Source organism: Strigops habroptila, chromosome 6, assembly GCF_004027225.2.
Source record: "Strigops habroptila isolate Jane chromosome 6, bStrHab1.2.pri, whole genome shotgun sequence".
NCBI classification, from domain to species: Eukaryota; Metazoa; Chordata; class Aves; order Psittaciformes; family Psittacidae; genus Strigops; species Strigops habroptila.
The window spans coordinates 6,368,161-6,384,224 of record NC_044282.2 but is presented as its reverse complement, the minus strand read 5'-3'; the positions used below and the strand labels follow the sequence as shown (position 1 = coordinate 6,384,224).

At 39.6% G+C, this 16,064-nt stretch overlaps 1 protein-coding gene across 1 annotated transcript in view; it reads left to right on the top strand.

The window, feature by feature from the left end:
• Positions 1 to 12,009: 12,009 nt before the first annotated feature.
• LAMA2 (laminin subunit alpha 2) overlaps positions 12,010 to 16,064 on the top strand; it is a 369,886-nt gene continuing 365,831 nt past the window's right edge. Inside the window, 1 exon segment of the mRNA XM_030489189.1 lies at positions 12,010 to 12,131. Within this exon segment, the coding sequence (XP_030345049.1) occupies positions 12,044 to 12,131 (88 nt within the window). The 5' untranslated portion in view covers positions 12,010 to 12,043.

Genomic DNA, 16,064 nt, shown 5'->3' with positions numbered 1-16,064 from the left:
GTTACAGTTGTTCAAGTGCCATAATCTAGTTATAAAATGCACCAGCTTTCTGATAAGAACTGTCAGAGAGCACCAACCAACAATAGGCTGTGCCACAATGGAAGGTGAGGTGCGAGCTTGACATGACAGAAACTGAAGCAAAATGTAACCAAAAAAAGAGGGAACTCATATTGCTTGAAAACACAGCTGAGGCTAAATGAAGACTAATATCTGGTAGCAGAGAAGGTGAAGCCATTTTTGCTCAGAACAGGACTGCAACACATTTCCTAAATAAACCACTATAGCTCAAAAGTTATATTGAAAATTATATAATTCCATGCTTAATATGCTAACTAGAATTAAGAAAAGAGCACTTAAAAGTTTGGAACTACTAGGCTGGAACAAGAATGATCACTTATTAAGCATATTAATTTTTCTTCTTGAGCAATGAATCTTAAAAACCACAGTGGTTTGTCAAAATAATTATATTCCATTTGCTTTTCAGACATAAATGCCTACAAATCTTGCCAATGTAATCCTTGTTTGCTACTCAGAAGCCTAAACTTTAATACTTGAACTTTCTAAAACACATTCTTTTTCCCATTTATGAGGTGAGGCAAAAAAAAAATAAATCATTGTTTTACTCATACCGGTTATAACCTTTAACATTGTTGATGCTGATCCTCCTAAGAAAATTAGGTTTTCAGAATCAGGTTCACATGTAACACAGGGATAAAACAAAGCCAAATTTCCTTTATTTTTAACAGTGCTAATTTCACTCTGATTTTCTTTCTTTTGTTTTATCAACCATTCAGGTTACCGAATCCCATGGTTATAAACTGAAAAAGGTCTGGTGATTTCAGGTGACATATCATACAATCACAGAATGGTTTGGGTTGGAAGCGACCTTACAGATCATCCAGTTTCAAGCCCCCTGCCATGGGCAGGGACATCTTCCACTAGATAAGTTTGGTCAAAGTCCTGACCAACCTGGCCTTGAACACTTCCAGGGATGGGGCAGCCACAACTTCTCTGGGCAACCTGTGCCAGTGGCAGTTAATGAAAAAGGGGTTTTTTTGCTACCTTTTGCAAAACTTCTGTGATTTCTGCCATGACATTTCAGTACAGATCAAGAGCCTTTATTCAGTACTGTAACAGCCCTACACACAAAGCGTTCCAAAAATCTCAATGTCAAACCACACTAAGGAAAATCCTGAAACTAGTTAATTGTACTGATACACAGCTAGACCCCATAGACAAAGGCATTATCTTTTCTCAGTCCTTGTCAAGGCTCTGAGTGTAGCCTGCCACACAACTTCCTAGACAGTAGGCTGCCTGTACTCAAGGCTAGCTCTGACACAATGCAGGCTTATAACTTTGGGTCAGATGGTGGTGATGGTGCCATATGAGCTGAGAGAAGCTCTCCTGGTTACTGCACAAGGGAGAAAGAAGTTGAATGTCTTACCAGTAAATCCCTGATGCTACTGAAATTTTTTTTAAGCATGGGTGAGAACAAACTTTTTCAACAGGAACCTGCTTAAAGGATGCTTTTACTTGCTCTTTCAAATCCAACCCCAGTTCCCAAATCCTAACCCAAACACATTTTGATTGAAAAATACCATGTGGCTCAACTTGGCATTGACAATTTTATGCTCCCAGCATTCATGACCAAATTCCAAATTTATAAGAATCCAATATTTTTAACATGTTGTTTTATTACCAAACAAGTCTATAGTGCCAAGAAAGGTCTGGGTCCAGGCCAGAGAGCCAAGTCTGTGGGTCTGGGTCAGAATCAGGGAGGTATGCACAACCGTACCCGCAGCATGACTCAGGTACAGAACCAGGATGACAGCCTGAGCTTTAGCCCTGGTCACAGGAGAAGTGGAGGAAGGCTCCCTAAAGAGGCTTCTCATAGCTCACCTCAAGCCCTTCACCATATCAGAGCTGGCCCTGAGTCCAGGCAGCCGCATTCTTAGGATGGGGAAGGATGCATACTGGTAGTTCCCAGCTGTGCTGGTAATGAACTGAGTTAGCCCATTTTGGAGTGTAAACTCATTTTATGCTAACCCGGAGATTAGGAAGCTGAATTGACCTGACAGTGTTGTTTCATTCTGTATGTATGCATATCCTGCAGAATAGGATATCCTAAATAATACTTCAATACCTTCTACCACAGCAGTAAGGAATCAGCAATTTTCTCTTGGAGATTTGAGATAGAATTTAATTTATGTTTTCACTGGGAGGCTTTATATGATTTCATAAACAATAATCTTGATGAGTCCCAAGTGAGATTTTGTTCAGTTTATAGTAGAAGAAAATCAACATATGGAGCGAGAAGACAGTTGCCTGTACTAATTTATCAGCTTCCTAAAATATGGAATTACAGATAATTTTCAAACTTTTAGATTTTTTTCCAATTCCACTTGGGTAAAATTTACACCAACGGTATTACTAAAACTTTTAATAGTATGCATAGTGAGAGACATATTCATTTACATAAATTAATGGATGTGACTTTCATTAAAAAGTAGTATTTACCATACAGCAAACGGGAGTATATGTATGTATATCAGCAGAAAATTAAAACCATATATAGCAAGTGTTAGAAGTATACTTATATGTACACATTTAATAGTTATTTTAGTGTTATATCGAATGTTATTAAAGCATAATGCACGGTTTTAATATTCATTTCATATGTATTTTAAGATTTTATTGAGTTTAATATTCCAAACACAGCAAACAGCTTATGTCAATACTGCATTATCCATTTGTAAAAACAAGTCTCACACAAATGCAGTAATTGGATAAGAAGATGTAAAATACAAGTTTGAAAACTAGTTATAAAGGGAATGGCTTGCAATACATTAACTATAATCTGCCAACGAAAAGTATTTTTTTTCTACCTCTTTCAATTTCTGAGTCTCCCTATATTCTTACAACATCTTTCACAAATTATAAAGGAAACAATCATTCTTTGAGCACCAACAAGCATGACCTTGACACAAATGTCATAGAAATCACAGACAGAAATGTTTTTGTGACATATTCAGAGGTTTATCAGTCCAGGCTCTTGCCTGATGCAACCCTTTTGCCAAGGTTGTATCAGTTCAGCCATGGCTCTGCCCGGCTTTTGAAAGTCCTTGAGTTTCTCCAGCTCCTTCTGAACTGAAGCTTTACCAGCTGTTTGCGTCAAACACTTCAACTAGCCTAGTGTCATCTGTAAATCTGTTTTGATAGATGAATTAAGCATTACGTGCCACAGTCATTTTGCTACTGGATGCCATTTGGTTATTTTGCTACCGGATGCCATTTGGATGTCAAGCCATTGATTACAACATCTTGAGCCTGGAAGTCCAGCCAGTTCTCAGCCCATCTAACAGTTGATTCATCCAGCTCATATGTCTTCAGGTTCCAAATGAGAATCCTGTAGGAGATGATGTCAAAAGCCTTATTAAAGTATATTACATCCAACAAATGCCAGCAAAGTAAAAAGTACCTGCAGTTGCCCAGTGCATATAGTAATTTTTATTGTGTTGCTCTGATATGTGTCAAACCATTCCTTACTATTTATAAACAAATAATGGTGATATCTAAAACTGAAACAAATGCATGAGCAAATGAACTTTGCACAAGCCAACTGTACATGGCAAATAAATCAAATAACACTATCTTCACATCTTCGGGATAATAACCTGAAAACATGTTAAAAAAACCCCCAACATGTCTGATATAAAATACACAGAACTTTCTTGCCTAGATTAAGCTCAAAAAACATTCCTTCTCATTTTTTTCTTCATTTCTTTTATGAAGAACTAGATTTTGGAGCAAGTTTTAGAAGCCTACGGCCTTCGACTGAGGAGGAGAAACAGCATGAAAAGCCTTCTGTTCTTCTGAACATCCAGTCACCAGCCTCATACTAAACAAGCCTAGGAATGTATCTTGTTTATCTTAGTCAAGCTGTCAAGCTAAAGCTTGACGAGAGATGATCTGTAAGACATTCAGTTTCTTGCCTATACACATAGAACAACTAACTGTTTCATTAACAGAATTACTTTCCATGTACCTGTTTCTTCCTATGTTTTATTGGTTCTGTGTAGAAGTGACATTATTTTGGATGTCTAGAACAGGTAGGACATACTCTTGTACCTTGTGCATAGTTCTGCAGGATAACAGATGGGCAGCTATACCAGTAATGAAAGCATTTAGAGCTCATGCCATAGACTAATTTTATTTGCCTAAAATAATCATGCAGCCTACAGTGATTCAGTGTACCTAGCAATAAAATTTGGGTAATTTAATATTTATTTAAATTAAAGATGCTTGCTTAATCTGGCCATTTAAAATTTTATTTCAAAAAAGGTTATAATATTTTAAAATAAATAATTTCCTGATGTCACCAAGTAGCAATTTCTCTTTGAGGATGCACATACACATTAGAAATATCTCTTAATTTTACGTTTTAAGATTGTTATAAGGAAAGCATTCTATCAGTACAGAAATTGACCCTTTGACGAATGTTTTTGTAGATGTGCAAAAAGGCATTTGCTACTGTATGATATGCTATTCTCCTGAAGAGGGCATTGCATTCAAAATTCTTTGGGTATTTCCAGTTTCTAGATTATTACACTTTTTCCTCCAGAAATAGGAACTAAAATTTGAATGAGTCCCAAAACATCTACTCTGCAACTACTCCTAAAATCCCAGGTTCAGGCCTGTGGATGAGACCTGGAGGCTTCTTTATTGAATGGAAAAGCATGCTACATTTTAAATGAAGCAGGTTACTTTTGACAACATACACAATTAATTTGACAAAAATGTGACCCTCAATGTCTTTTACAATATTCTTCGGGTGTTCTTAATGAACAAAGTATACAGATTGACTTTTTATCAAAATAGGTAAGAAAATACTTAGTACCTGTCACTTTATAGGGCAACTGCATGGAAGAACTCTTTAAAGATCTCTTGCTTGGTTTTATGTTTGGGATTATATCAGCTGCGAAAAACTCAACAGTACCTTAAGGGACTCTCTCTTCCTCCCCCCGCCTCCCATTTTCCATTCTTTCTTTCATTTTGATAATTTGCCTTGTAGTTAGTTACAAGCTTCCCTATTCTAAGCCAAAATTATCACCTTATCTTACACCATGATACAGAGTTCTAAAAGCCCTGATCCAGAAAAATGCCAAAGATTTTTCCTTAGCATATCAAACCACAGTACAGCCAACTCCGTAAAATGTAATCACAGTAAAATTTAATCACGTGTGTAACTTCAACCCATGTAACTGATTTCACTGATTCTAACACTTTATACTCATTTCAGTTATCTCCATGAATACCCAGGTGATGAAAGACGTTTCTCTAAACACTTTGCTAGACTAACACCCATTTCTATTCCTTGAAGTCAGTGAGAAGAGTCTGGACTGTGTTGCCTTTTGGATACGTTTGTTATTCTCCTCAGGGCCATGATACTTCCTAGTTAATGAATTCTGGTTTTGTAAAATGTAGCAACATTAATAACACATTTTCCTTTCATAAATGAAGTCACTGAAAGTCTCAGACAGGAAAAATAAAATATGTTTAGAAATGCATCAGGGAGTGAAGAAGACATAACACTTCAGTGGAGGAGCTAAAAATTTAGGTATTACCAGATAAAGTAATACGGTTTTCAAATCTACAGGAGATCATCAGGAACTCCTCACATTTTAACTGACAATGACCTAATGTTTCCAATATACTTATAAGCACATCTCTTTCACTATCTTTGTGAAGCAATGTTTTCTGCATGTTCTTATTGTTGGGTTTTTTTTAATTTTTTTCTTCCCCTCTAATTCTGCTAGTCTTACTATTTCTGGAAAACAATTTCAAAAGCAAACCAAACAGTTTATCAAACTATTTCTTGAAGATAAGGTCTTTCCATTGTAAAAGAGGGAAACTTAATGCCTGTATTTTTGAGGATATTGGTAGCAATTGGTAATAATCGAGTGAGCTGATCCTTGCTCTCAGATTACTGCATCAACCTGCTTTTGCTAGTCTTTGGGTGTGATGTCACTGTAAAGAGGAATATCACCTAAGCAACCCTGTAATGCTAAAAAGCTTAGAGTTGAAATGTGTAGAAGGAAACAGATGGGGCAGTATCTGGAAATTTCATTTGTCAGATAGCGTCCATCTGTTTCTCTCCCTGTCTGCATGTTTTGCAGTAATATCCATTTTTAGGAAGGCAAGTCAATATAATTCTACAGAATTGGTTTAATCTTCTGGTTTATTATTATTATTTAATTTTTATTTTTTACAATTCATTAACGGCTGGCAGGGAAACATAAAACCCACACAGATGATTCAGCCAAACAATCCTCATCTCCATTCTATCAGAGGCAAAGTTATACTTCAGGGCAAAATTAGTAGATGTTAACTCTTCTTATTAATTGGTTTTAACAATTTCAGCAGTTTCTCACATGCAACAGACCTCCTAAATAAATGAATGACAGAGACTATTTTTAAAGGTATTCTAAAACTGAAATGATTATGTGTCATTTCAGACTAAGTTCTAGGTTTTTTGTAATGAGTAGCTATTAAAACCAGTAAGTCTTTTTTTGGCAGCTATCCGATTCTCTGAAAATAGAGCCACAAAATGCTTTGCAACAGGTATATTATTTATGGAGAGTATCTAAAGCCTTTGGTTTTAAAAATTAATTATGGGCTGAGCAACTCTGCTTTCTGCTTCATATTCTTAGCTAAGACATAAGCTAACATAATATCACTGCCATTGCTCTCCGGTTTTTTTCTTTCTCACAGAAAGGAAAAAACCCAACAAACAACAAAAATTAAAGCAAAAGCCACTTAAAATAGCAGCATAGTCAGAAAGGACAATAAGAGAGTTATTAGAAGTCAAGACAAGAAATGAGTGGTGTTTAGAAATGGCACACAGAATCCAGTATCAGGCAGGACAATTACTCCTGTATGTTCCTTATGTGTAAGTACCAATAGCAAGATATCAATAAACAAGCATTTAGCTTTGTAAGAGTTAATAAAACTTAATAGCAGTAGGTATGTTGGGTGCATGAGATTCATAGTCTGACTAATTACAGGAGTGGTAAGCAAGGCAAAATGGAGGGTTTGAAACAAACTGAGCTCTGTTCTGAAATGAGCTCCACCCTGATGCCATTTGTAGCTCATCAAACTTTAATGACTCTGCTCTTGACTCTAACCTCTTCAGGATGCAGTGACTGATATTGCTGTCATCCTTCTCTTCACAGCCTTTCGTGTCAAATTATCATATTTACCCTCTCTTTATTATCTAGGCCTAGGTCTATCCTATTCTCCCACTGTTCTTTTGATTATTTTTCCTTTATTTCCCTCTTTAATTTTACAGAATTATTTCCTGACCTGCAGCTACCTGCATCTGCTAGCATAAGGTTATCAGCCTTTAAATTGAGAATACGCAGTGACCTCAACAACAGATGATCTCACAAGAATGGCTTTTTATCAGTGCAAGAGTCTTACTTTTCTTCATGTTTCTTTTGTTTATTTTGATCTTGAGTTCTATTCCTTGCTTTGATATTGATTCCTAATCATGTATCTTATTTCTTTATCCCTTGTCTTTCTTTATCTTGTCTTTTGCCTGCCCCTTTGTAATACCTGGCCAGATCCTTCCTTAATAACTGCTTTGGATGAATGCAACCCTGGCCATCTCTGGTTCCTCCTGACTTGGGTCCAAATCACAGACGATGTCCCACCTTGCCCCCAAAATGGTTAATTCTTTGATTGTCGTGATTCACACATTTCAGCTCATCTTAAATACTGTATTTGATTCTTCTGTCTCTCCTTTAAACCTCTTTTTCATGTTTATTTGCTTTATGCTTTGATTACAGTCCTCTTAAGAACATAAGACAGGGTTGCACAGGTCACAAAATCCATTCCTCCTGCCTTTTGCAGGCAAGTTTGCCATGGAACTACTTTTAAAAATTTGCCAAGCTGTACTTTTAAATCAATTAATTTTTCTCCCTCTGCTCTCCTAACAGAAGGCTGTTTCCACACCTAATGATTAGAAGTCATCTTCCAGTTTTCAGCCTATACTGATTTGCATCTTGCTTGTGCTAGTTTCCTTCTGTGTCAATTCCATCCATCAACATCTCTGGTATGCTTAGAATTGTCTCACATCTTATTTTCCTAGGTTAAACAAATCAAACCCTTCTAACCTATGTGTCTCAGATAAGCTCTCCATTCCCCAGAGACCTCTGCTCTAAGTCCAAATTAATTCTTCTTGAACATGCGTGATCATAATTCTCTATGATATCCTAGGTGGGATGCAACAGTAAACCAGTATTAATTTTCATATCTTCACTGGAAATATTTTATCTGATCCTAGGCCTTATGTATTCTAGGCACTACTTGCTTATTTCATAGCTGCATCATTCTGGTGACTTAAAAATGCTTTCTGACTCACTGGCTTCCACCCAGGAGTTTTGGGTTAAATGCTCTATTGTTAATTTTCATAAGAAACTGGTTTTGTTAGTTCTTATGTGCACGACTCTGGATCTTGTAGTATTTAGGATCTTCTAATTTTCTCTACTTCAGTTATCGAGAATAAAAATTGCATAAATTCACAATGTATATATGTATACATAAATGTATAATTTTATAATGTACACATTGGTCTTGCCCGTCTTATTTCATGAACAAAACTCATAAAAATCCTTCTCATTTTTATTCAAAGGTAGTGAAAATATTAAGTAATACTGGTTCCCAGATGAGTCCTTACCTGATTCTATTCACTTCCTTCTTTCAGTCCAGCAGTTCTCACGTCAGTACAAGCTGTCATTATTGCCTCCTTATTGCTATAGCTAAAAAGCTTTATATCTGTCTCCATTTTGTCCTGCTGGTAATGGCTCTCAGCACAACTACAGGCTCTGCAGCCTTTTCTTTCCACTTCTATGGGCTTGGCTGCCTGTACTCAAGGCCACCTCTGACCTGGCACAGCCATGTAACCTTGTGTCAGGTAGTGGTGGCACATTAAAATGTGAGGAAGAGCTTGGAGAAACCTTGTTGGTGGGTACTGCATCTAAGTTTAAGCCCTTGCCCTTGGTTTCTGCCTGCATTATAATGCCTGTGCCTCACTTCGCACCTCACTGATCCTGATCCTGATTTACAGACTTCCTGACGACCTCAGGTCTGTCTTTTCATTATGAACCTGTCTGGAGATCTGGACTCTTGGTCATCCTTGGTTATCACTCCCAGATCTGCTCTTCTTGCACTCATGTACTGTAAGTTCAAGCCCTGTGTACTGTGAGGTCAGGTCACTGCCCTGCCTACCTTGGTGTTGTCTTCATCTTCCAACTTGCCTCCCCTTCCAGAGCAGCCCACTTTTGCTGCTTCTTGACACAGCTCAGCGTTTTATAGTATGAAATTATTTCCTGCCTTTCAGATCTGAAAAAATGATTTAATGTTAGTAGGCTATCCTGACATATCTTGCCTTTCTGTGTCCTCAAACCACTAAAATTTATAGCTCTGGTGTACAGTTACAGAGATGTTGGCATTGGCTCTGACCGGTGATTAGGTACCTGGTATGACAACAGTATAGCTGAACTGAAACTGGGCTGAGTTCGTACAACACTATCTCACATTAAAGATCATGCAGGCTCAACAGCCGAAGAGCCAATTCAAAGAAAAGGTCAGGTAAATAACATGTGTTTGGTTTAATATTCTTGTAATATTGATATCTGGGGAAGTAGAGACCCTTAGAACTAATATGTTGTTGATCATATTTCACAAGTCATCGAGATATTTTGCAGATACCTAAAAAGAGGAAAACATACTGGGACAGACACTGAAAAAGTAGTAGCTTTTGCTTTTGAGACTAACAGCAACCTGAGAAGCTGCAAAGGCAAGAAAGGGTGGTACACAGAGATAGTGTTATTGATAGTTTTGAACATAAAGTCAAAACTACAACTCATTTCAGTCCCGGTAAAAAATGAATCCATCTCTGAGCCTACTACCTGAGATCTGATGAGACCTTCTTTCCCCAAAGCAACAGGGAATCCCACCTTCAGGTCTCACTTTCTACAATCTGCTGTTGGAGCACTACGTCAAACACACCTGTAGCCATTGCAGCTCTCAGAGACCTAGAAAGAATTTCTCTAGCTGGGGGAATATGCCACACATGCTAGTATGGCTTTTACACAGCAGCTGCCACTAATCTTGATTTAATTCAACAAATAAATTTGTTTTTAGAATCAAACTGGTAGGCGTAGTCAAATCCCTAACAATAAAACTGGCACTGAATTCTCCAAGTTACATGCATATATTTGGGCTGAAGTGGTTTTACTTTATTTGTTGTACTTAACAATTCACTATCTTAGTCCTCTTGCATATATGTACTATTCCTTGCAGTCAACATTTTTGCATGAAGGGAATTTCAGAGGGAGAAGCACCTGGGAGAAATTAGCGACTTCCTATTTCACACAAGCTACTGCTTGTGGTGAAACACCTTGTGGACTAAATAGTGATAAGACTGTGGATAAAATCATAAACACCATCTCCCTTTCTGTCTCTCACAGCCCACTGACTATGTATGCTTCACTTCCACAACAAAGCAAACAGCTGACAAGATGAAAACTATCAAGATGAACCTTGAACTTGGGTTTTCAAATAAGAAGTGCAGAAGGCCACTACATCATCTTTTGGCAAGAGGGCTGGAGTGTTTTCCATTGACTTACGAGTGACAAATGCATGAGCTGTATAAGAGCATTACTGTTGCTACGCTGCACTGGGGGATCAGTTTCTACAAGGCTGTGGAAGCAATGGGCTTCCAGTAACAGGAATCCCAGCAGTGGAGCCCAGGCCATTCGGGGTGAAATCTCAAAAGTGAACAGCCACTGTGAGGAGAAAGAACGAGTCTACTCAGGGTGGGATGACAGTGAGAGAAACAAGCAGGCTGTGCGGCTGGATGTAACAGTCTATTCTTCATGAAATGCTGCATTCTTTGAATTTGGGCTTGGAGTAACCCGTGAATTTACCAACAGAAAATGCTGTGGTTTGAGAGCTAAAATATCGCTAGCCTTGCTCCATGCTGACATCAGCCAGAAAAGATGTTTGTCTGAAGGACTGAAGTACTTAATGTTGGGGAAATACATATAATTGCTTAATCTCTGTGCGGAATACAAAGACTGCTCAGTTTGAAGATGCAGAGGTGACCATGCAAGCCAAAAATGGGGCTTCCAGCTCAATCTGGGGTTTGTGCCTTTGTACAGACGCACTGTAAGTTCAGCCCGGCTCTTTTACCAACAGTCTGTTATGTACTTTTTCCAGTATGCTTATATACAGGTTGGAAGCCTTGCTGATCACTTCCTTCCATTACCAAAAGAGTTTTTTATTGACTTTTTTGAAGTATTTTTTCCTTTAGGAAAACTATGAAATAGATTTTAATCGGCATTTTATTTTAATGCAACGCTAGTTTTTCCTTTACGCAGCAATACGGATTTTTTTTTCCCCATCACACGTGGCTAGCGCTGACATACTACTCCCAGGCACAGCAGGGAAAACGTTATTTGTCTTATCTGCAGTTCCAGGTTTCCGAACGCCTCCCCAGAACGCTTTTTTTGCCCGTAGCACAGGCATTTTAACCTCTCGCAGCTGTCTTGACACCACGTTTCTAAACGGTCCGAAGCTTTCCCGGGATGCTCCGTTGTCCCCCGTGCCCTGTCAGGGCCTTGTGGCGGGCGGGAGCGGCCGTTAAAACGGGCACGTGTCGCTCTCGTCGCGTTGGGCCTCGTACCGCCGAAACGCGGCCCTTGGCGCCCGGCCGCGGTGAGCGCTGCGGGGAGTCCGCGGCGCCCTCTGTCCCCTCCTGCCCTCGGACGGAGTTCCCGGCTTCGCTCCCCTGTAGAACCACCGGCCCCTCTCGCTCCTCGCCTGCCTTCGGAGACACGGCCTGGCGGGGCGGGGTGTAGGGGTGTGTCCTGCGCCCTGCTTGGGACACCGGCGTCTCCTCTGCTTTCCCGGGCGGCGGAGGCTCACTCACTGGCTGGCCCGGGGCGGGACGAGGCCGCAGCTCGGCTGCCCTGCAGCCATGGCACGGGAAAGTTTGCCGCTCCTCCTGCTCCTGGTGGCGCTCGGCAGCCGGGGCCAGTCGCCGCCTCCGCCGTCGCCGCAAAGAGGTACAGGGGAGCGGGGAGCCTGTGACTCACTCGCCCCGGCCGGGGCTGCGGAGCACGTAGAGGGGGAGGCGACCTCGCTCCTGGCTCGGGAGTCCTTGTGGTGCCGGGAGGGTCGGCGGTACAGGGACTGACCGTGCAAGCAGCCGCCAGCCTCTAGAGGGGACTCGGCGGGGGAGTGCTGGCGGTACATGGGCCGAGCCGACGAGGGCTTCTGCGGCGCCGGGAGCTTAGCCCGGGCTCGGGGCCGCCGAGCACTGCTGCCGGGGTCCCAAACGGGGAGCCGGTCTGTGCCTCCCCTCCTACCTCCTTATACCCTGTCTCCCGCTCTCTCCGTTAACTCTCTCTCGCACGCTTTTATGAAGAGACAAAGTCATGGTTCAGAGCATGGCAGATGAGCTGCATTGTGACTGAACACGGGGGAGCAGATCGTACTTGATTATCGTTTAGGGGCGACTGGACGACATGTCCTGGTCCGGGCAAGCGTCACATAATCTTTACAGGCTGATACGTTCGCAGCCCCTCTCTCAGTGCTGTGCCCGTCTGTTGGCATCGCTGTGCTTAGAGGAAGCTTGGTGGAAGGCTGTACTGAAACAAATGCGAGCAGCTCGGGCTGTTGTTACTTAAGGTAACAATTCGATGCACTGATCCACCAACAAAGCTTTTTTTCCGTGTTAAAAACTAACCGCAACTGGAACGGGAACAGCGTCAGTTGTGTCCTGTACGAGTAGTCAATGTCATACGCATACATTGTACAGTGTTTAGGTGTGTTGACACTAAGTGGGGTTAGTTGGTTTGGTTGCTTGCTTTTTCAGTTAGTATTATGTGGAAAGATCAAAAAGGGTGATGTATGGATATGGGAAAAATAAACTTTGTTAAATTTATTAGCTGTCATAGGAAACCCTTGAAACCCCTTCAGCTCACAGTACTGCTGGTGCCTGCATTTGCTGCTCTTTACATTTTTAGCCTTGTTAAAAAGAATTTAGTAAGGAGACACCAGGGGTGTGTTAAAATAAAACTAATTAAAGCCACTGGAATAACAGCTAGCTTCTATTTGACCTTGTTGTCACACAATAGGCTAAACACTTTAGATAAGAAATTTTTAGGGTTTAGGCTTGATTTTGGAGAACATGATGCACTGTCATTTCATGAAGAAAGTGTCCCAAGCAGCTCACTCCTTAATACTAATTTTGCTGTGTGAGGATAAACTACAGTTGATGAAGTATCTGTGTAGACAAAAACTCATCCAGAATTAGACTGTGTTTAGATGATGATTTATTGGTAAACATTGAAGACTGAGATTCTAAGAGTAGAGCATTTAAGATGTAGTACATCATGCATTTTTTTTTTTTCTTCTTCTGCCAGCTAATTCATATTTTTTTTTTTTTTAGCTAGAAAAATGCTGTTTTGGCATTTCTTTTAATATTCTCTCTCACACACACATGCAGAGCCCCTTTTTGAAAATGTACTTTTCTTTATGCAGTTTCTTGGGGTTTTTTTTACCTCTGGAGTAAAGGAGTCTGATCATAATTTTCCTTTTAAACGACAAGTGGGTGTCTTGGGCATTCATCTGCTGCATCATTGGTGTTATGTTATAACCAAGTTCTGGTAATTCAGTAAGGAGCACTAGGACTTTTAATTAAATGTTAATAATGTGATGATGGGACCTTCTAAACCTCACCATTGAATTCAAGTGCTGGCCTGCCCAATGTTTAAGCCATTTACTGTTTTCTAAATTTCTTTCTAAGATCTGTTACAGCTGCTAGGAGGTGCTAGCACTATGTAGATATCAGTGTATTGCCCAGCCAAAGAAGTAATGAACTCCTCTCAAATGCAAAAAGTTTGAGAAGTCTGGCTTCACTGAAGTCTTGAGGGATTTTTAACATGTAACAGACAAGAACGTGAATAGACCCAGTGTTTATACCTTTAGACTTACAACTTTTGTTTTTCCACTTAGTAGTTGTTTGGTAATAACCATAACGTAGGGTGGTAAATATTGCTCTCTAATTGTTAGCACCAGTCGGATGTCTGGGGAGAAGATTATGTAACAGAGCTGCAATGCTTGGAAAAACAGTATTTGAGACATCACAATGAATTCCCATGTTGTTTTTTAGAACAGAACAGTTCGAGAACATTTTGCACCTCAAAGATGAGAACAGGCTGTAATTCTGTGTTGGTGGGGTTTTGTGTGTGGTGTTTTTAAAGGTTTTTTGTTTTTTTGTTTTTTTTTTATTTTTAAGTTGGTAGAAGATTTACAGTTATCAGAAGCCTGGAGTTAATTTTAAGCTCTTTATTTTTTTTTCTTTCTTTTCCTTCAGCTACACATTTGTTCTTTGTTCTTCTGTTGTTTGAACACTAAGTAGCCATGTAGAATTTCTCATAAAATGGAAGAATCAGAACTAGAAAGGCATGTGCATTCTATAACAGTGTTTCTTAAAGGTATGCGTAACTTGTGGTTAAGGCAAATTTACTGAAGTGTTATATAATGTTCCTTTTGAATGTTGGACCTTGGTCTGTCCTCTTTCCTGTGGAATTTGAGAGAACTAAAACAACAGTAGTTTAGAAAGGAATAAACCCCTTGCTTTTAGCATTGAAGAATTCATCCTTTTATTAAGAGGTCTAAGTATCTATCATGGGAAGGAACTGAAGCTATGAATCTGTAAAAGGTGAAATTGAAGGGGCAGGGCTGAGGAACATATGCTGCACAGTAACTTGATCTGTGGTATCAGCTGCTGGCATCAGTGGAGATAACTCATGAAGGGCAGGTGTTTCTTAGCATCTCACAAATCGGAAGTGTAAGTTGAATCCAAGAGGTGATGTATATAGGATGCTTATAAAGTCAAAATTACTCACTCGAAAAAGAGATCAGGGGTGAATGTCACCCTAGTGTTAGCAGAATAGGACTGGGGTCAGTCTGTTAGGCAATGGATGGTGGCAGGTTGGTCAGTGTTTTTAAATTTGCGTAGGTTCTTTAAATTAGTTTTCAGAGTTTAGTTCAAAACTGTTCTTTCATGTATTATCTCATGGAAATGAGGAGTTATAAGATTCCTTCCCACATACATACATGTGTACATATTGTACACTGTACTCTGAAAAGCCAAGGGAGATGGATAATGGGGCACAATTATATTTCACACATGAAGACTGAAGAATGTTGTATGGACTTAGATTCTCTGTTTCTGGAGACAAAAAACCTGATGCTGTTAATGATGATGTTAATGTAATCTGGTAAAGCAAAAGTAAAGTCTCCTATTTTCTTTTAGGGACCTTTTTGGAGTAGGTCAGTTTTCAAAAATGACCATTACCAGCTGTAATCTTGATATAGAGAGCATTTCCATCATGGTTGATGGCAATTAACCATTCAAAACGTTCTGCTGACTTTATTTGGAGAATGGTGCTTGTAAATGTTTTAGTTGGTGCTGGAAAGAGTAATGTTTGTAAATTTACGTTCTACTTTCCTGAGAGAACAAGGCTTAGGTGATTGCTCTGTTTATCAGCTTGTTCTCACCTAAATAAATTTTTTGAAGCTGTTGTGCAGTATCAACTAAATTTGAAAATGATGTAGAAATCTTTAAGACAATCACTGAAAATCAATGGCTCTTTGGGAGAAAGAGCCCCAGAGGGCTTCCTCTTCTGTGAGAGGGAAGGTAGAATTTAGCCATTATCTAATCCATTCGGTCTGGTTAGTCAACATCTGTAGGGCTCTGACTTCAAAAATGTGAAGGAGAATATGAAGGAGAGTTGCGAAGGGCAGGTGTAAATGCCTTACAATGTGTAAAATTCTGTGTATATTTGTTAAAAAAAGGAGGTTTTTAATATAATTTCAGGATTATATAGCAGGCAGCAAGCCTTGTTTGCTTAAGGTGAACTAGCCCCAGAATTCTGGGAGATGTTACTCAATAATATGTTGTGATCCCTCATGACTTCTTACTTCAA